This window comes from Danio aesculapii, chromosome 19 (assembly GCF_903798145.1).
Source record: "Danio aesculapii chromosome 19, fDanAes4.1, whole genome shotgun sequence".
Classification (NCBI taxonomy): Eukaryota; Metazoa; Chordata; class Actinopteri; order Cypriniformes; family Danionidae; genus Danio; species Danio aesculapii.
Window position 1 is genome coordinate 19,407,828 of NC_079453.1, and position 22,634 is coordinate 19,430,461.

A 22,634-nucleotide genomic window follows, 5' to 3' on the forward strand; every position below is an offset into this window, starting at 1 on the left:
GTTACAGAATTTTTTTATTAGTTATTTAGCATGTAGCAAGCTACAATACCTTGTTTATATTTGAAAGTAAATTGCCTATTAAGCCTTAAGCATTTGGAGAACCACTGAAATGCAACAATCTGAGTGTTCTAAAAAGACATTGTAAAAATGTAAATAACAATTTTTTACATTATTTTTATGTGCCCATGATATCAATATTGTGGATGTTCATTATCAAGGTAAATTGAATTACTGAATATCTCCATATGTCTAGAGGAAAGTTGTTGTTGTTGTTTTTTTTCTGACACAGCTTTTTATTCAAAGTTACATCTCTGTCCTTCTATCTTGTTTTGTTTTTTCTTCTTCTTTAGGGCAGTTGGGAGGTGGTTGAGGATTTGCAGGGATTGATAGGAAATATCCAAATGCCTGAGAAGCAGGAAGGTTTGCTGTTAAAAAAGAGGAAGTGGCCAATGAAAGGCTGGCATAAGGTGCTCATGTGATTTTGTCAACTTATTGATATTTAAATGATTATGTGTAACCTAAATGTGCTTAAAAAAAGCTATTTTTTTTCTTCTCCGCTTGTATTTAACAGAGATATTTCCTGCTTGAAAGGGGGATCCTTACATATGCCAAGACTGGCACTGATGTGAGTGTGAAAACCTAGTCATCTACATATACTAACTAATACATTTATAGTAACTAACAGTGTTGGAGGGTTAGGCATGGGACGATAACTGTTTTCAAGGTATACTGCGGTTTTGAAAGTCAAGGTTTTAAAACCCACCAACATTTTCTGTTATACTATTTCTTCGGTATATGCAAGATTTTTTTTTGTTATTTTTTTTTTCGGACAACAGTATCTTCAGCAGAAAAGATATCCAATGATGGCAGTTTAAATTGCAAAGAAATCTGAGTTTTTGAAACTAATAAAGACAGCAGAGGTCAATGATTCAATTGAATTATTAGCCTGACATATTTACTGTTTCAAAATATTGTAAATGTCTCTCAAAATAAAATATATTAGCTGCGTCCGAAATCGCCTACTACTCAGTAGGTACTGTATTTGAATTTACTACTCGATCGATAGAAAAGTACGTTCTATACATTATGAATGCGATTAGTATGAATGGAACTCGGACATACTGTGGATGCCATATTGTCATCATCACGTGACCTACCCACTCCTATTCATGAATTCTCTCGCGGTGCATCATGGGATAGCGTAGCATCCATCGGATGCAGCCATTGTGTTCAAAGCGGAAAAAAAGTTCTTGTTTTTTACCCAGACATTTAAAAAGAGTATATTTTAGAGCAGTGATCACAAAACTGTGAAACTGTGATATTTTTATCAAAGGTTATCATACTGTTAGAATCTTTTACCGGCCCTATTTGGGGTAGCGCATTACAAGTAACGCAAGTTATGTAATAAATTAATATAACTTTTCTAAGTAACGAGTAAAGTAATGCATTACTTTAAAAAATGAAGTAGTAATATTTTAGTTACTTTTTAAAAAATTTAAAGCGAGTTAATTTTTTGTTTTATCAATAAACTTTTAAAAAATTAATTGCTGAATTAAAATGAACGTATTCACATTGAATCCCACACTCCTGGGAGAGTTCAGGAACGGATAGAAACCAAGATGCCAGAGCCTTACATTTCACTACAACAGACATATTCTCATTGATTTGATTGAAAGAGATTAAGCCTCAGCAAGGAAAGGAAAAGTAACTTAACGTATTACTTAACATAAAAAGTAACTAAGTAACACAACTAGTTATTTTTCGGGGAGTAACTCAATAATGTAATGCATTACTTTTAAAAACTTTCCCCAATTCTGGTAACCAATAACCTTAACTTTTCTGATTTTAATTGTAATACAATAATGTGCACCTTTTGTAAAGCTTTGAAACAGTAATTATTGTGAAAAGCCCTATAAAATTAAACTTGAAACGAATATCACACACACTTATGTTACAGTAAGTAAACTTGCTTAAATCCTATCAGAGATGTTGTTTCATTCATTTCTATGTGATTGATTCCTCAGCTAAAGAAAGGGAGGTTACGAGGCCGCATTGATGTTGGTCTTTCTGTCATGGCCATGAAGAAAAAGTCCATGTGCATCGACCTGGACACAGAGGACAGTATCTATCACCTGAAGGTATTGACATATATACACAAAACAACTGTTCTTATTTTGAGAATTCACATTCTTATTGTGCTGCATTTACTGTGACATTCACAGGCAAAGACTCGGCATCTGTTTGAACAGTGGGTGATGCAACTACGGCATCATCGAATTTTCCGTCAGAATGAGATTGCCATGGAGCCTCCAGAGAGACAGCTGCAATCTGACCCCGCCTCCAGCAGACAAGTACTTACTCTGTTTATACAGTAATCAGTCACAGTGGAATATACATGTCAGCCTTTAGACTCTCTGCTCCATCAACAGAATATTTCACTCTAAAGCTGTAAGGAAAAACACAACAACAAGATCTAAATTCAGCTTGAACCTGACATTTGGTTATTTTTTTTAGGTTATGATAGATAGTCATTGCTACTGTAGTATTGCTTTTATGTTTATGACTTAAAAAATGTAATTAAAATGTTTTGTTAAAGGGCCCCTATGGTGAAAAATCTACTTTTCAAGCTGTTTGGACAGAAATATGTGTAGGTATAGTGTATAGGCGGTCATATTGGGGTGATATAAACGCACTGAGTCCTTTTTTTTTCAATTTAACAACATAAAAACGGTGGACCAATTGGAGCGGTTTTCAGACCAACCACAACTTGACGTAGGAGTGCGGTTCCCCCGCCCACCGAATTGATTGACAGCTGCGTAACTCGTCCCGGTAGTCATGTGTATAATCATATCAACAAAAGAAGACGAGCGCAAAGCAACCGGGAATAAAAGGTCTGTTCAGTTTGCTAGCATCATCAATCATCATCAAATGTGATCAAGAAGAGTGAGTTTCACAAGTTTAAAATGTTTTAAAACAGTGCATGTGTGTAATGAATTATAGCAATTCACTTCAGCTTTACTTCATCAACACAGCCAATTATAAAGGAAGACGCTTCAATCCCTGTTTGTGGACGTTAAATCAGGTTTAATTTTGTAGATTAACATAATAGATATCAATACAGCAGTAGAGATTAACCTGTATCCTGTCACATTTGCGTGCAAAAAGAGTGCAAAGCTAAACGCACGCTGTCTGTATGTATGTGCCTATCATGTCCGTGCTGGATATGTGTGTGTGTGTGAGTGTGTGTCTGTGTGTGTGCGCGTGAACTTTGTAACGACATTGTGTGTGACTCAACGTTGTTACTTAACACAACACTTGCATCAAAAACTCATTGGTAAAGTTCTTACTGTAGTATTGCTCACAAACGCTACGTGAGATCTGCTTCCTTTATGTCTGTGTGTTGTCTGACGCAGCCGTTGGAGGAGATTAAGGCACGCAGAAAGGCACGTAGAAATGGTGGGCGGGGAGGACTAGCCTTAAAGGCACAGTACAGCAAAACAGCCAATCTGTGCAAAAATGTATAAAATAGAATCTTGTAAAAGGTATAATAAAAAACCTGATGGGTGTTTTAAGCTGAAACTTTAGACAAATTCTGGAGACACAAAAGATTCATAATAAATCTAAAAAAAGGGGTAACCTAGGTGCCCTTTAAATTACCCATAAAAACATTATAAAATGCACAGTTTTTAAAATTATGTACAATAAAGTTTGCATTTGCAGAAAACCTCTAGAATTGCTTGCAGTGAAATGTAAATAATAGGACCACTGTTTTTTTTTAATATATTGATGATACTAATTATGCAAATTGTGAATCCTTAACAGAGATGAAAACGATATTTAACAATGAGAATACAGTATGTCACAAAAGAGAGTATACCCCTTACATTTCTGAAAATATTTATTTATATCTTTTCAGTGGACAACACTTCAGAAATGACTCTTTGACATAATGAAAAGGGTAGTCACTGTAAGTGTGTAAAGCATTATAATTTTTTGTCCCTTCAAAATTGCAAAAAATGCAGCCAATAATAGCTGAACCTCTGGCAACAAAAGTGAGTACACCCCTATGCGTCAGCAGATCAATCACTCATCTGCAAGGTTCAAGTGGAGAGATACACAGTTTTTAATTTTTGTAATTTAATAACTCTTTTAACTCTTTTAGTTTAATAAAACTAACATATCTATAACACCCTGACGTTTCCTTAATTTCTGTGTATTTCTTACTAACATTGTTAATATTTAAATTACAAAACAGTAAATAACTGAGCATTTCTACTTTTAATTACCATATTGGTCAAAATGACTGCATGCATGTCTGCTACTTTTCGCTGTGACTTTAAATATGCATGCATTTTTTGCCTAGCAACTTCCTGCTAACATAAACATAACTTTCTGATAGCAAAAGCATAAATTTACTCCAGATATATCTTTCAAAACAGCAGATTCTGTGCAGAGAAATAGCTCCTGTTTGAAAGTGAAAATGAAAGCAAGGACCAGACCTTTGCGTGTTCTTGTATCTTAACTACATATTTATAGGCTGTATTACCAAAAAGATAATATTTTTAGGGTAATGGTGTCATAAAATATGATGACTGACATTCAAAGCTTAATTTTAATATCTCAACAGAAGCTTTGAATGTAAATATGACGTGACATTATGACGTCTATATGAGAATGGTCAGAATGTTAAGTATGGTAATGCTAATAGCTACAGAACTCAAGTTCCACTGTTAATATAGCCTACTCTTGTGTCTGTGTTAAGGCAGAACGAAGTGAAAGCATCAATGCCCATTCTGGCCAATCACAGACGTTTCTGTTGAGCTCCTGAGCACATAGCTATTCAGCTCATGCTAATATTCTCTCTCATTGGCAGCAGCTTATCACTACAACTGACCGCATGTGGTGTCGAGTCGGCCGACTACTGTGGAATATTCAGCATGCTAGATAATGGATTTTTGTCTGCGAGGTGTCTGCGGCGCATCAGCGAGCCTCTTTGATGCATTGTTTAGTAGTTCACACATAAAGACTGCCGAGCACCCGCAGATTTTTCCCCAATCACAGCATGATATGTCGGCAAGCTCGTTAACTTCCAAATCAGGCTTAAAATCCTGTAGTGTGAACTAGGCTTAAGTGAAAATGTGAAAAGTCAATATTTTGTGCGGCCACCATCATTTAACAGCACGGCTTTAATTCTCTTGGGCATGGAGTTGACCAGAGCTTCACAGTTTCCCACTGGAATCCTCTTCCTCTCCTCCATCACAACATGTGGTGTACATTTGACACCTTGTGCTTCTGCACCTTCCTTTTCAGGATGCCCCAGAGGTGTTCTATGGAGTTTAGGTCTGGAGCCATGCTCGGCCAGTCCATCACCTTTACCCTCAGCCTCTTTAAAAAACCAGTGGTCATCTTGGGGGTGTGTTTGGGGTCATTATCATGCTGGAACACTGCTCTACTACCCAGTTTCTGGAGGGAGGGAATCATGCTCTGCTTCAGTATGTCACAGTACATGTTGGAATTCACATTTCCCGCAATGAATTGTAGCTCCCTAATACTAGCAGCACTCATGCAGCCCCAGATTCTGACACTCCTACCACCATGTTTGACGGTAGGCGAGACACACTCGTCGTTGTACTCCTCACCTGATTGCTGCCACATACTTGACACCATCTGGACCAAATAGATTTATCTTGGTCTCATCAGACCACAGGACATGGTTCCAATGCTGGTTCTTAGTTTGCATGTCTGCAGCAAATTTGTTTGCAAGCTTTCTTGTGCATTATATTTAGAAGAGGCTTCCTTCTAGGATGACAACCATGCAGACCAATTTGATGAAGTGCAGCGTACGGTCTGAGCACTAAAAGGCTGACCTCCCATCCCTTCAATCCCTGCAGTAATGCTGAAAGCCCTTATCTGTCTGTTTTTCAGTTTGGATATGATGCTGAGAACGTGCACTCAGCTTCTTTGGCTGACCATTCTGAGAAGAACCTTTCTTCTTAAAGCACTGGATGGTCTTGGCCACTGTGCTGCAGCAGTGTTTGCTGTCTTAGCATAGGCCATCTTTATATAAAGCAACAATTTGTTTTTTCAGGTTTTCTAAGAGTTGTTTGCCATGAGGTGCCATGATGAATTTTCAGTGGCCAGGTTGAGAGAGTGGAGGAGCTTTTATACCAAATTTAACTCACCTGCTATCTGGTGACACCTGAGACAGTGTAACACTAATGAGTCCCATGGCACAGGGGAAGAAAACTAATTGTGCTCAACTTGTACATTTTCACTTAGGGGTGTACTCACTTTTGTTGCCAGTGGTCCAGCTATGATTAGCTGTATTTTTAGTTTTGAGGAGACAATAAATTTACACCGCTATACAAACTTTACACTGACTAATTTTCATTGTGTCAAAAGTCATTTCTGCAGTGTTGTCCTATGAAAAGATATAAATAAATATTTGCAGAAATGTGAGGAGTATACTCTATTTTGTGACATACTGTACATTAACGTTCAAATATTTGGGATCTGTAAGTCTTAAATGTCAAAATGAAATGAATACATTTATTTTATTAAGCATTTATTTTTAAAGCATTAAGCAGGTTGCATACCGGATGCGCCGCTGGGCGCCCAACACGGCGCGCACATGACAGTTGAAAGTATCGCACACCAAATGCGCACATTCGCATGTATTTAAAATGAAACTATTCAGATGGCGCTCTGTGGCGCGGCTGAAATATGACTAGTGCCCTGAGTCGTGGCTGGGCGGCGCTGGTGTGTGTACCCTGATAGAAACCTATGTTTAAAATTCTGAAATGCATGTCGCTGCGTGGTGCGATGCCATGCGTCGCCGAGCGGCGCTTCTGGTGTGTGTCCCCCTTTGGGCAACTTTCTAACATAAATGATTTTGTTTTTTAAATGTTAAGCTGCTTAACTGTTTTGATAATTCAAATTGATAAGAAGAAATGATTCTTGATCATCAAGTCAACATTATGGAATGTTTTCTGAACAGACAATGCAGACTGGAATATTGGTTGGCATCACAGAAGTAATTTATGTATGTTTTTTCAAATATTTATTATTATCACATAAATAAAGCCTTGGTGAGAATAAAAGACTCAAAAATATTTTAGGGACCAACACCTACTTTTTATCATTTGTGTGTCTTTTTTTTTATTTCACACAAAGGTTTACAGTAATAACACATTGTCTTGTTTTTCAGTGTCCCCAGCGTTCTTTTATCTCTAAGCAGCCTTCAGCCTTATTGAAGAACAGCTGGCGCCAAAACTCACAAGATATGAAGAAATGCTACCAAGGTAGTTGCAAAAATCTGCACTGATACATCATTCTGCACTTCTGTTCTTGGCACAAATACTACTTATTTCTCAGATCAAGGACAACATTTTAACATTTGAAGTTAAAAGATGAAATGGTAACCTTTTTGATAGATCTGTCAGAGTGTGAATCGTCATTGCTGGAATTAAATCTGCTGCTGAAAAATATGGAGGTGCTTCATCGAACATTCTCAGCACCTGCCATCAACTTATTGCAGGTAAAAAGCATTTGCATGTCTTATGTATTTTTTGTGTCAATATGTTGAGTTTATATTTGATTAACCAATCAATCTAATGATATACATTTAACAAAATGCAATTTTAATTCAAAAAATGAAAAAAAGTATATTGTTTTAAGTTTGCTCTTTATCTCATTTTTATTGCTTTAGATATTTTTGTACTCCAATTTTAAACAAAAATGAGAAATGTTGAAATAAAACAAACTTGAATTTGTTTTATTTCATTTAATGTTCAGTTTTAAAAGGAAGTAATACAAATAATTGTCATGGTTTTAATTTGAAACTTTAACCACAGACCGAAGGCTCCAAAAAAGAGAAACGAGGACACAAAAAATGGAAATCAAAGAATTACAGCAAAGAAAATAAAAACACTCTACAGGTAAAATAACTATACAACTAACGTCACTGTACAATTACAGATATCGTCACAGATTCTCTCCCATGCAGTTACACTCTTTTTTTCCATCAGAATCCTGATGCTCCATCTTCTCGTCTGCACGTGTCTCATCCTAACTTGGTATATTCAGAACCCATTTCACCAGACTCATGCTCGGAGAGTCCAGACTCGCCCACAGAAGCCTCTCGAATGCAGGAGGAATTCTGTCGGCTTGCTGGCACTGGTTAGTATGAATAGTCACGTTTGCACCATTTCAGAAATAATATATTATATTAATAAAATGGTCCTGGTCCTTGCTTTTGATTTGATTTGAAACTGTTGGAAATTACACCATGAACATACACCTGTGACATCATTGAACCAGTAATGCTGCACCAGAGTTTACGGTTTTACCAAAAATTGTTCAGACAGATATAATTTTTTTTTACATTTTCTTTTACAAGTTCATGTCAGGACACCATGTACAGTTTATTTCTAAACTAATTTCGAGAGGATCACGTTCTTATGATTGACCACAGCTGGTCCTGCATTAACTAACACTATTTACCAATCAGATTAATCCTAAAACACTATAAATAACCAGAGTTTCTTACCTCAGTTATCTTCGTCTTGAAGAATTCCCCTTCCACCCCACGGCAGCTCAGTGGTTAGCACTGTTGCCTCACAGCAAGAATGTCACCGGTTCAAGTCGTTAATGGGCCAGTCGACATTTCTGTTTCCCCCCTTTCCCCCCACAGTCCAAAGACAGTTTATCTCTCCATAGCAATCCCTATAATCTGTCATAAGCCATAACTAAACCAGGAGAGTATTTGAGACCTACCTGAGCTCAAACTCCCCTCTTGCCCTTTAAATGGGAGGGAGCCCGAGCTCGAGGAACTTCTTAGCTCAGGGCTCTCTCCAGGGACAGCACAGCAAAGACACTTTATTATCAATCATCAGCTAAGTGTGAACTTTTGAAAATTCATTGATGTAAACGAGGATAGCATTTAAGTAAACTGTGACATTATACCCACAGCTTCTTTATACTTGAGATTATGGTTAAGGGTGCCCTAGCAAAGTATTGATAGTTGTGTAAATATTGTCAAGCTAAAAGTTTTCAGAATTATTTTTGGTTGAAAGTTATCTCAAATCTTTGAGATTAATTTCTTTTGATGCTTTTCCACTATCAGTGAACGGTTCCATTCTGCGCTGATTGGTGTCCAGTCAGCACAAAAATGGTTTCGCTTCTAAAGTGGTACTGATAGCAGAACTCTTTGGAATGCAATACAAATATGTCAGTCATTGCCTTGGGAATGCAAGTGTAATGTAAACAGTGATGTGTATGCTGATCAGATATTTCTGTTTTTGGGAGACTTTTTTTACTTTGATGAATAACAGAAATAAATAAATAGCACGCTTCCACTTAGACAGCTATGAAGAAACCGGAAGGCAACAGAGTGGTGATTTCACCAGCAGAAACACTCTACAAGTCCAGCACTGTTGTCAAATTATGCGTAGAACCATTTGTACCAAGAATGGTTTGTAATCCAGGCTCACTTGGATATACAACTGGAACCATTCGTGACCGTTATTAGAACAGTTCAGGACAATAGTGGAAACACTTCCCTTAACGCAGTGAACTCCTCTCCTAACTGAAAGTCTTGGCTGCATGGAATGGAATGGTTAAGCCAAGAGAACTGTTCAGCCCAGTAGCAGTAAAGCAGTTATTGTTTGGCAGTAGAATAAATTTTTTTTTTATATCATTGCATGTTATTTGCTTTGCTTTATTTTGTGAATAACAATTTTATACAAGCAACAAAGTCGCCATGATTTATAATAAAATTATTATAGTTTAACAGGCTTTAATTGCTTTAATAACTGTTTTTAAAATGTTTAAATATTAATTAAATAGATTTGCTGTTGTTTCAAAGTTTGTACTGCTAATAATACAGTTTTACTGGTATTGTTATCAGCTACTGACATTTTTATATAATAAAGATCATATTGTTAAATTATACAATTTTTCTTTCTTCTAGTTCATTCCACTCTTCGATCAGCGTACTCCTCACTTTGCTCAGAGAGAGACAGAGTCAAGAACACGCTGGATTGTATCAGTGAGAAGGTATGCAGACTAAACATTTATGTAATCTGTTTCCTGTCATAAACAAAGCTCATTTTATCTGCTCGCCCAATCAGGACGTCTTTGATGGGTCACGGCCTCTGCTGCAGCAAATGTCTAGTGAGAGTCGAGGGTCAATCCCAGAATCCATGTCAGAGTTCTTTGATGCTAAAGAGTACCTTCTGTCTGGCAGCTCATCTGATAATGAGGTCAGATTTGCATAAATCATCTTTTAAATGTGATTTTTAAAGTGGCCCTGTTATTTTCTAATACTTTTTACAAATATTACTGTGCCTTTCATATAGTGGGTGATATACAGTAGTAGTTTGTGAATGTACAAGATCAGCTCATTTTCAAAAATCAAATGGAGATAAAGGTTTTCTGTGCTGCAAAAGCAAAGTAACTACGTTCTTTAAAAAATGAGTCTCAGATTTATATATAATCAAAGGCATTGTTACTGTTTTTTTGTCACTGTTTATTCGTATAAGTCTGACATTAAGATATGATAAAGAGCGTTTTGTTTCCAACGTGCTGTAAGTAGTACACCAGTCACTCACCAAAAGGCTTGAACTTTTCAACACTAGAAACAATTACCAACAACTCAGTATGACTTGTAAACATATGCGAAAAGTGATAAGAAAATAACAAAAGACCACGCGCAAGACTGGAAAGGTACCCTGCAATAACTGTTTTGAATAATTTGCCATTCAAATGACCTGTGTGCGGATTTGCTGTGAAAGGGCAAAAGAGAAATAAAGATTATGTAAGAGGAGATGGTTGCAGAGATGCAGGGGACAGGAATGTGCATTTTGCAAAGAGAGAAAGAAAAAATTTGAATGTAAAAAATTATTTTGCAATGTGCTGCTGCTGGTCAAGCAAATGTTTCTTCTTTGTTAATTCATTTCAATTCATGTTTATTTATATAGCACTTTTCACAATGTAGATTGTGTCAAAACAGCTTAACATAGTCCTAGTAAAGTCCAGATTTCAGTTGAAGTTCAGTTTAGTTTAGTTCAGTGTGGTTGAAATTTCACTGCTTAACACTGTAGAGCGAATCCACCAAAGCGCAGCTCCACAAATCCCGATTCAAGCAAGCTAGTGGTGACAGTGACGAGGAAATTGTTACTGTTTATTGTCATCGTTTACTCTAATTTTGTTGTCTATAACCCCTCCGCAAATTCCCCGATGCTCTGAATTTTGCTCTCTCACTGGGTATAGGTCATTTGTATAGGTCAACTTATTTCTTACAGTGTGTTTTTGAATCGTCAACAGGTCCAGATATTTAAGCATACCAAATATTTCACAGGCTTTTGTGACATGTCTTCAATTGCGTCCTTGATTATACACACTACGTGATTGCTTCTTGTGTAAATGCGCACTGATTTGCCTCAGATTTCAGACATTTGTCAGAGATTTCACAACTGGTTTGTGAGTGAAAGTCAGTGCTAAAATAGTGTAGTGTGAACTCGCCATAAAACAAATTTAAGCACCTTTAACCTTTAAACTAGCATAATGGAGCACAGAGAAATTGCATGAAATGCTTAAAAAAAAAAAGTATAAATATGGGTGTGTGTATATGTATATGTATATGTGTATATATATATATATATATATATATATAGATATATATATATATATATATCTATATATATATATATATATATATATATATATATATATATATATATGTATATATATATATGTATATATATATATATATATATATATATATATAGATATATATATATATATATATATATATATATATATATCTATATATATATATATATATATATATATATATATACATACAATCAGCCTGTGAATTTTTTTTTTTTTTTTTTTTGTGTAACCATTTAAATACCGTAGATTTACTTGATATTTAAAAATGATCCAATCTATATTAAATCATTAACTGCACACACTAATGTATGTTGAATCTTGGTGATTGGTAAATTAAGTCAGGTAGTTCAGCCTGTGATTTAAAGGCAAATAAACATTTTTGTCATACTCATTTTGATTAGATTTTTTTCTGTTTTCTGAAATTCTAACGTTCTAACATTTTCTCTAAAATTCTCTAAAATTGGTGTTGTAATTAAGCAATTTGGACGAATATTTTTTTTTTACAATAAGCATTTAATGAATATACAAGTTCAAGTGCCCCCAATGTTACTGGTAAAAAACCTAAAAAGTGGTGATGTGGTCTTAAAATGTATCTTTGAATACACCATGTAAATGGTTTTTAAATGTCTTAAAATGTGTATATATATATATATATATATATATATATATATATATATATATACACTGTAAATGTGAGTCACTGTAAACATTCATTTCTTTAAGGCCTTTTTGAAAGTTTTTTTTTTTTTTTTTTTTTTTCATGACCAGGTGTCTGATGATGATTCTTACGTCAGTGATGTGAGTGACAGCACATCAGTAGAGTTTTGCAGGAATGAGAATGGCAACATGAGGGAGATTTTTGGTGAGGAACTGGGACACGCTTAAGTTCACCTGTATGAAGCTTTGTGTTTCTTAATTAACAGTTTGTGTGTTTTAGTGTCTCCAGGTAATGGCAATGAGAGCGCAGTGATGCGGCGGGAACGTTTACCAAGTGCACGCATAAACGAGAGTGTGAATCTGTGGAGTATCCTGCGCAGTAACATTGGTAAAGACCTGTCAAAAGTGGCCATGCCTGTTCAACTCAATGAACCCATGAACACTCTGCAGAGACTGTGTGAGGAAGTTGAATACTGCCACCTGCTGGACACTGCTGCAAACACACACGACCCACATATGCGCATGGTGAGATCAATCTTTAGGCACATCTGTATATATGTAGGAATGGCCAGCAATACACTGTATGAGTCAAAATGATTGATTTCATCCCAAAACTTTGCTAACTTTTTTGCAATAAATATATCAAAATGTAATTTTTGAATGGTAATATGCATTGGCAATAATTTAATCTAGAAAACTTTAAAGGTGATTTTCAAAATATTTTATTTTTATTTTTTTAAACCCTCAGATTCCAGATTATCAAACATTTGTATCTCTGACTAATATTGTCATATACTAACAAACCATACGTTCATGGAAAGCATATTTAAATATAAATATTTATTTAAAGAGCCCCTGTTATGCATTAACAAAGGCCATATTTTGGTTTTGGGGGTCTCCAACAACAGGCTCATATGCATGCAAGGTCAAAAAACACTTTCATGGTCTTATAATATGCATTTATTTTTACCTAATTATCCTGACCACATAATAAATAATTTGGAAGCTAGAGAAAACAAGGAGGCAACCATTTTAATTGCACTTACTTACACTTGTTAAATAAAGGAAGGAACTGATTCATAAACTTTGTACTGTAAAGCTCCTGTCAAGCTCTGACAAAGTCCCATGCATCAGTAAGCTTTTCTGATCCTTCCTTTTAACAAACGGCCGATGAATCCCCCATTGTAAGTGTGTAGATTCCAGAAGCACTCGAAAAATGATGGGAACACGGCACAAGGCTGGGGCTATAATGCTGAGGTATTTTTGCAAAAATAAACTGCAACCACTGAGTCTTCACACTCTCCCTATGGGTAGGGAAAATAACACTAACTTTCCCTCGCACTTCAGAGCACAGCATCTTTGTGACCTGATTCAACCGGGATCTGCTACAGTGTTTGTCTTCCTCCTTTGCTTTCTGAAGCGTTTGTGGGTGGGGCCGGGGGTATCAATTTTCCCTGGTCTGCGCACGTAACAAATGAGTTCCGTATTGACGTCGCGCTAACACGGCTAAAGACTCGTTACCTCCATGATTCATTTGTACCACAATGAGTCGACTATTTTATAGATGAATCAATAGTTTTAAACATGGTGCACTTTCAGATTTAAGTCTTAGCTGGATATTTCACTTCATTTAGAGCTGTGTACATGGAAGGTCGTTTTTTTAAAAAACCCATAATAGGGGCTCTAAAAAAAATCTTTAACATTTTTTGTAAAATATAAAACAAATTTAGTGCTTAATGGGATAGTTCATCCAAAAATGAAAATTCTGTCATCATTTACTTCCTTCCACTAGTTTCAAACTGGGTTGATATTTTTTTTCTGTTGAACACAAAAGATGATGTTGTATTGTAAGTTGAAAATCAGTAGCCATTGACTTACATTGACCACAAGTCATGGAATTTCTTGAAAAGCATGGAATTTTTTGAGAGCAACTCCAGACATTGAAAGTCAGGGTATGTTTTATGATATATATATATATATATATAATATATATATATATATATATATATATATATATATATATATATATATATATATAAACAGTACTCAAGTATTTAAAGTTTTCAATTGATGTAAAAGAATCAATATTTAAAGTATTCATCTCTGTTGTATTAATGTTATAATCAAATAAAAATGAAAAACTCTTCCATATATAATATCTCTTGAATGAACACAATTCAATGTAACTTCCAGTCCTGCTTTGCTTTAGTGTTAAAATATATTTTCTTTTTTATCTGCTTAGTGCTAATTAGTCATGGAAATACAGCTTTTTAGTCGGTGAAAGTCACGGAAATTTGACAATTTTGCTTTCAGTGGGACATAGTACATAGTATTTTTTTCCTCCTATTGTGAAAGTCAACTGATAGTGGTTTCTAATATTCTTCGAAAGATATTCTTATGTATTCATCAGAAAAATAGAAAGTGTGAAAGTATACTTCAGCATGAATAGTTTTAAATTTAATTTAAGCTTACTTAACTGCAAAATAAATACAAACAAGAATCTTGACTTAATTAATTGAGATGTGTTTTCTATTATTGTTTAGTTACAAGATGGCGCGAAACAGTAAAAAACAGCGATTAATATAATCACTAACATTAAAGATGATTCATATGACCTGGTTAAACCCGGGTTTTAGTTTTACCGTTTGTTATCTAAGAATATACCTTGGAATGCCATAATTGGTTATTCATAATCACGAATTCCAGAGAGCTTTACAGTCCTGTGTTTAACCATATATCTTACTTTTGTGGGTCTGTAGGTTTATATAGCAGCATTTGCTATTTCTGCCTATGCATGCTCATTCACTAGAGCAGGAGGAAAACCCTTTAATCCAATACTGGGAGAAACTTTCGAGTGTATGCGGTCAGATAAGGGCTTCCGCTTCGTTGCTGAACAAGTAAGTACACGTTTTTAAAATTTCTAAATATATAAACAAAAGCATACACAATCTCATGCACCGTTACATTGTGTGCTTCAGGTCAGTCACCATCCACCTGTGTCCGCTTGCCACTGCGAGTCCAAAAGCTACACATTTTGGCAAGGTAAGTGATGCGCATTTTGTTAGTGTCAAACCTTGTAGCATTCAGCAGGATTTCGATGTGCATTCTCTGCTTTTGTCCAATAGATATGCGGTGGAAGAATAAGTTTTGGGGAAAATCGATGGAGATCGTTCCCATGGGAGTCACTCATTTAGAGTTGCCAGGGTAATTTTGTTATATTTATAATTACTCTGCTTCCCATTTCGCTTCCATTACATCCTGTCTTGTCTCACTCTATCACTTGCTCATTCTCAGTTTTGGGGATTGTTATGAGTGGAGTAAGGTCACTTCATGCATTCATAACATTCTGAGTGGTCAGCGCTGGATCGAGCACTATGGGGAAATGTCAATTAAACACTCGACCACTACTGGAGATGTCAGTCATTGCAAAATCACATTTCTTAAGGTGAGACCATTAGGACATGCAAAATTCGAAGAACCAAGACATAGTTCCGTATTGACACAATTTTCTTAATTTCACATGTCTGTTTCCAAAAATTTTTACTAGTACAAGTAACGCAATCTTTTTATAATCTGCATAAAGTTAAAATAACTTTTTAGCGATAGAAACTAATCATTTTGTTGAAATATAACAGTTAAAGTGACACTACACCCAAAAATAAACATTCTCTCACCATTTAGTGGTTCCATACCTTCATGAGTTTCTTTTTTCTGTCAAATGCAAAAGAAGATATTTTGAAGAATGTTGAAAACCTGTAACCATTGACTTTTACTCTATTTAAAAGATGGTATTATTTACAAAATTGTAAATAGGATGAATTTATTCAAAATGCATTGTCTTGAGGAGCAAGATAGGTAAAAACATAGAGAATATGTACTGTAGTAGTGGGGAGTGGTGACTTCTTTGACCAGGTATGTAATGTATTAGGCCTGTTTCACACTGGATATTTTAGCACCTTATATTTGTATTGCCATCCATGTTAACAGACTAACGCATTCACATTGCATGCAAAGTAGAATTGGCAGTGTATATTTGTGCTGCACAATTAATGCTTAATTAAAGCAGTGTTCTTGGTCAAAATGCACCTGAACTAACAGTAGAGATTAAATTTCAACAAGCCTTAGTGAGGCATTTCACAATTTGCAAATGACATTTTCATCATACATGAGACATTTAGTAGTATCATACATAAAAGTACTAAAATGAATATAAACCTTATTGCCGGGATATTTTGGTCATGCTAAATTGGACGGTTTTAGTAGTGCAAAGTTGTGGTACGGTAGTTTAGTTGTGGTATTCTTTTTGAATCACCCAATATTATAAAACCACGAGAACACACTTGTTCGCAAATAAAAGAAAAATAAGGATTTTAAGGTTCTTCTCCTATGTGTCAGTATAGGGTGCATGTTCACAAGTACTGTGCACTGGTGTATTCCATGCTCACAACTTACTCTGTTTGAAATATAATTTATATATTGAATATAAATTGTGAGAGAGGAACATTGTTGCATCACAGTAGAGTATTTTGCCTAGCGTTAATCAAAGCACATGCCTGATTATGGGGGTGAACACCGGAAATAGGTGACACAATGGATAAGAATGTTTTATCGGTACACAACCTTTGCTGTCTTTGTGCAACCAGTGTGAAACTGGTATGAGATATGACAATGAAAAACGTGATAAAAGGCATAATATAAAAGCAAGGCTGTTGTCAGAACTACCACTAGGTGGCAGTACCTTCCTATGTTCCTCAAAACATGATAAAAGTCCCCGCAAATGTTTGTTTCAATTAGATTTATTTTATGCGTGTTATCAAATAATGTTTACCTTGAACAAATGTTTTCAGTGAACCTTCAAAATTCAATTTTCATTTGGTTTGAAAACGTTTTATCCATTATTCATATTTATATTTTTGGACATGCGTTTAAACAACAATGGTTTCTTCGATTTCTGAACATTCTAACAATGGGATTTGACACGCAGGATTTGGAATATGATACCATTAGACTCCATGTTATCCATGCATAATCTCATGCATGTATGATTGTTGTGATAGTTATGATAGTTATGATTGTACAACAAAGGGAAAAAAGTGCCATAGCTTTTGTGCATTCACTCACTTGGACACAATTAACAGAATTAACAGAAAATTATCATTTGATAATAATTTTATATATTTTATTGTCTTAATTTTATTATATTTATTTTACACCTTACATGACAAGGAAATTTATAGTACAATTAATTAGCTAGGTGCAGAATTCATTCTCTCTAATGGCCTCACTTGAACTCCTAAATTGATATGTCACTGAACTTCGAGATTAAAATTAATTACGGCACAAAACCTGCCTTTTGTTCTATGAATTAATTGAGCTACATGCTACCAATATTGTGTGAAGATTTATTCAAGTATTACTTGAAAACAGCAGAAAAAAGCAGGTTGTTTAAATTGAAGCATTGATATCATATCATCAAAATCAGTTAAAATAGAGAACTATTGTGGGGAATTAATTTCACTTGTGTGTGTTTGCGTCTGTGTTTGTCTTGCCACATGTTCTGCATTCATTTCATGAATGGTTTGTGGATATATCCTGTTTTTAAACATGATTTTCTTTTATTCCTTTATACTCAGTCGAGGTCTGGGGGTCTGAATGCTAATGAGGTAGAGGGTCTGGTCACTGATTTGGAGGGGCGTATCATTCACTCTCTGTTTGGCAAATGGAACGAGGCCTTATATCTGGGCAAACCGCCTTCAGCAACATGCATCTGGAGAGCAAGTGAGTCAACTGTATTTAAATGGTCTAAACATTATGGCCGATTGTCATATTATGTCATGGTTATGATTGTCATTTTTTAAACCAAATTGTTATTTTATATATTTATGTACCATTTGGACTTTTCTAAAGACAGAGTTTCCTTTATAGATAACCTCCCACTCCCATTCAGTATTTAGGACATTTATCAACAATTCCATGCATCGGGAACAGTGAGGTTTTACCATTTAGGTTTTTAAATTTAACAATAAACCACACATAGGACAAAATCAACAAGTATACTGAATGAAGCCCATGTATAGCACAACAATGATCAGTCATTGCTAGTGTTCTCTGTGCTGCTTGTAGAACAGTATGTCTGTTAGTTCATCTTGTCTCTGGCCAATGTTAAAGGGATTGTTCATCTAAAAATGAAAATGTAGTTATTTATTTCCCTTCTGGCAATCGAAGATCTAAATCATGTTTTTTTTTCAGTAGAACTTTAAGTGTAAATAACTCTAAATGAATAAAATGGCATTAGACCACTCCTTTAAAGAGTTAGACTCTCATGTTCAAGCATGGTTCATGTTTCAAAAAATGGTCTGTATGTAACAGATTATTTCTTTTTGAATTCAGCAGCTGATCAATGATGCACTGAACTTTCTAGTGTCATCATATACTCTAGGGACCAACCTAGACTGATCATACTGATGTGATTGTATGCATTAAAGGGTTAAGATTACAAAGTTGTTTGCTTGTTTGTTTAAAGCAGTAGCAAAGAATGTAGTCAGTTGATATGTAGAAGATATCCCACTTGCACACTTTTGACTTTTTTTTTTGGAGAGAATTGGAGACTTTTTGACTTTTTAAAGTATTAAAAGCTTTTCAGAGAAAAGATATATGCAGTACTACTCTATAAATGCTCTAAATTAATATGAGATTGAGAAAAGAGAGCACGATACATACTATTTAAAGAAGATTTTTAGCTAGATTTTTACTTGGTGATTCATATAGTGTAATTCAGTGGTCAACTACATTTGACATTAAAAATAAAAGTGTACAAACAAGTCCAAATCAATCCCCTGATAATACACGTAGGTTTTAGTGAAGAAAAAGTCACCTACATCTTGAATGGTCTGAGGCTCAGTAAATTAACTGTAAATTTTCACTATTTGATTTTTGAATTAACTATCTCTATAGCGCCTTTAAAGTTTACTGATTTTGTTCTACAACTCATGGCAGCGCTGTTTGTATATTATTCTGGAGCAGAGTTCATCCAAATAATGCCTGTGTCCAATTTCTGTCAATCATTGCATGTCCAAAGGGCTAAATGCACAAGAACTTTAAATTTTGAGTAATTTGAGTAATTCTGTATAAAAAAAGTAATTTTAGTCATTTTAAACTCGCTGTATTTAAGATCTGAATTAATTAATTAATTAATTATCTTCTCTACTTAATTGGGACACAATATAAAGTGGGTCTGGCACCAAAAAAGGATGCACTGCATTAAATTCCATTCTTCCATGCCATGTCTCCCCAAAGTAAAGAAGGAAAAGGAGGAGATGGGGTGTAAGGGGGGATTCTTCCAAAATGAAGATGTAATGTGTATATTTAACTAGACTAAGTCAGTCACTACACTGTCAGTGGGAGCCTTCTTTCGGATGAGACGGTAAACCAATGTCCTGACCACTTGTGGACATTAAATTCCATGGCACTTCTCGTAAAGTGTAGGGGTGTTACCCTGGTGTCCTGCCCAAAGTCCCTCAATCGGCCCTTACGATCATGGCCTCTCAATCATCCCTACCCCACCGAACTGGCTTTATTTTCTGTCTGTTTACTCCACCAATAGCTGGTGTGGTGAGCGCACTTGCGCCATTGTCCTGTGGCTGCCGTCGCATCATCCAAGTGGATGCTGCACACTGATGGTGGTGTAGAGAGACCCCCCTAATGATTGTGAAGTGCTTTGGGTGTATGGCCATACACAATAAATGCGCTATATAAATACACATTACATTACAAAATAAACATAAGGCAGTAGTCTGTTTATTGTAGGCTTGGATCAATCTGATTGGATTATTGCTAATTACGGAAGAGAGACCAGTCGAGATCAATCCTGCTCCTCTCAAAATTAGTTTAAAAACGTTACTTCATCTTGTTTTACTCTTGAACAAATAATGAATTTAGGTCTGTTTAACTGTCTACATTTTTATTCAATTACATTATCGATACTGTAAAAGGAAACTTGCTGTAAAATCGATGCTGTAAAAGGAATCTGATAATAGCCATTTTTTTTACTTTTAGTTGGCTAAAAACACTTGTCACGCATATAGGCCAACTTGCAGATGATGACCTCGGGGGCACTAACATAGCACTGTTTTTGTTCATTTATTTCCATATAGATCCTATGCCTGAGAATCATGAGCAGTTCTATGGATTCACCCAGTTTGCAATTCAATTAAATGAATTGGAGGAGGGTTTAAAGCCACTCTTGCCCCCAACAGACACCCGTTTTAGGCCGGACCAAAGGTACACGCACATTTCAAACCATTTCAAGTATGTTTTCCCCAAGTAAACTCCTCTAAAAGCCAGTTCTGTATGCCATCGGCTGTTTATTGGCCCACTTTTGATTAGATTACTTGAAGAGGGTGATATTGCCGGAGCAGAAGAACAGAAAGAAAGAATTGAAGTCCTTCAGAGAGAGAGGAGGAGAGTCCTGCAAGAAAATAACATGACCCACTCCCCCCGATTTTTCAAGTAAGTGACTGTTTTGAACACAGACGCAGTTGTTTTTGCATTCGAGTTTTCATCACGAGTTTCTGTCTGTAATGCAGTTTTGTTAATTCAATCAGGCGTGCTAAAGACGACACATGGGTGAGCAATGGCACTTATTGGGAGCTCAGGAAGGATCCTGGATTCAGCAAACTAGAATTTCCTGTACTCTGGTGACCAACAGTCTATTTGTGTCATTGTCTTTTCTGTTTTTCCTGTATATAGATCCATGATTTTTTTTTATATATTATCTAGTGCAATCTTGTTAACACTGAGGGATTTATGTGTACTGTGCATATGTGGATGTTTTTGTATTGGTATTTATCTTTGGTAAATGGATACATTTATGGCATTATATTGAAAATATCTTTAGAAACACACTCATGCCTTCTTGACAAACTGCCTTGCAAATGCACTGACCAATGACTTTCATAAGTGCCTGGATATACTGTAATAAGTTTGTTTCCATTCAAAAGCTCTCTGTTATTCTTGTTTCTATTCAGTAATCAAAATGTGTAAGTTAAAGAAAATGCCTTTACTGAATCAAAATAATATTAATATTAAGTGTAATAATTTGAAATATTAATAATATCTCAATACTGTAATGTTCAAAACATTAGGCATCTAAATTTCAATGTGGTAGTGTGTGTTGTGCTGCTCTTCATTTTATTTAATCAGCACAAAATATTTAATAAAGTCAAATTACTACAGGAATGAGAATTTAAGGTGCATAATTATCATAAAAGTGAATCTTGGTCCTAAAATAGTGCAAAATATAACTCCTTATTTGTATACATGTTAAAAATTTGATTTTGAATTGATTTTGAGTGAAATGTTGGACTGAATTTTTAGACATTCACATTAGGTAAGTTTGTATATAAATGTTTGAACACCACAGTTTTGACTCAGTTGATGACTCCAACTATTCACATTATTATGGAATGTAGAAATCAAAAATGATGTCCATGAAATTATTTAAACATAGATTTATTTTTCTGTAAAGGGATGATGATAATAGAAAATATAATAATATTTGAAAAACTTTTTTTTGTCAAACATAGATTAAAAAAAGGTTGTTTATTTTGTGCACATATTTGTTTTTTTTGTGTATGTATGTGGAAGAGCGACAGTCTGTATGCGCTCAAGTGCTGTGCCTGTTACACTTGATAACTGCGGTCCTGTTTCTGGGTGTGGTGTTTTTTAAAATATGATAAACAAACAGTACTTTCCTTAGTTGGGAACACACTTAAAACAGATGGGCACTGTTGCTTTCAGAGGATTGAGGACAGGTTACATCAGTGTATGACTGACCACATGTTGGGTTTGAGCAATAAATAGTGTGCACAATTCGAAGGACGTTTCCTTGTTTTTTATTATATGGAAGCTTTTGGATATTCTTTTTAGTTTAATAAAATGCTGGAATTTTATGATTATCTTATATTTAAAATGTTTTGTTAGAAAAATCCTTTAAGAGAGAGTTCACCCAAAGTTCTAAAATCTGTCATCACTTACTTGCCCTTCATTTGTTCCAAACCAGTTTTACTTTTCTTTTTTCTGCTAAACCTACAAGAAGATATTTTGAAGAATGCTAGAACCCTGTAACCATTGACATTCATAGTATTAGTTTTTCCTACAATAAAAAAGTCAGTGAATTCGGTTTTCAAATTTTTTCAAAATATCTTGTTTAGTTTTCAACAGAATAAAGAAACTCAAATGTTTGGAACCATGTTTGTTACTGAATGGTTGGTGAAATTATTAACATTAGAAAGATCCTTTTA

General features: G+C 35.1%; 1 protein-coding gene across 1 annotated transcript in view; it reads left to right on the forward strand.

Annotated features, from left to right (window-relative positions):
• The window catches only part of osbpl3a (oxysterol binding protein-like 3a), a 36,994-nt gene extending 14,785 nt beyond the window's left edge, over positions 1-22,209 (forward strand). The window contains exons 3-22 of the mRNA XM_056479305.1: positions 351-467; positions 572-625; positions 2,025-2,138; positions 2,223-2,351; positions 7,208-7,301; positions 7,434-7,537; positions 7,854-7,937; positions 8,028-8,178; positions 9,971-10,056; positions 10,131-10,262; positions 12,445-12,538; positions 12,614-12,858; positions 15,093-15,230; positions 15,312-15,375; positions 15,459-15,537; positions 15,628-15,778; positions 17,967-18,111; positions 20,487-20,613; positions 20,719-20,841; positions 20,937-22,209. Coding sequence (XP_056335280.1) covers positions 351-467; positions 572-625; positions 2,025-2,138; positions 2,223-2,351; positions 7,208-7,301; positions 7,434-7,537; positions 7,854-7,937; positions 8,028-8,178; positions 9,971-10,056; positions 10,131-10,262; positions 12,445-12,538; positions 12,614-12,858; positions 15,093-15,230; positions 15,312-15,375; positions 15,459-15,537; positions 15,628-15,778; positions 17,967-18,111; positions 20,487-20,613; positions 20,719-20,841; positions 20,937-21,033 — 2,328 coding nt within the window. The 3' untranslated portion in view covers positions 21,034-22,209. The remainder of the gene's footprint in view (positions 1-350; positions 468-571; positions 626-2,024; positions 2,139-2,222; positions 2,352-7,207; positions 7,302-7,433; positions 7,538-7,853; positions 7,938-8,027; positions 8,179-9,970; positions 10,057-10,130; positions 10,263-12,444; positions 12,539-12,613; positions 12,859-15,092; positions 15,231-15,311; positions 15,376-15,458; positions 15,538-15,627; positions 15,779-17,966; positions 18,112-20,486; positions 20,614-20,718; positions 20,842-20,936) is intronic.
• The last annotated feature ends 425 nt before the right edge of the window (positions 22,210-22,634 follow it).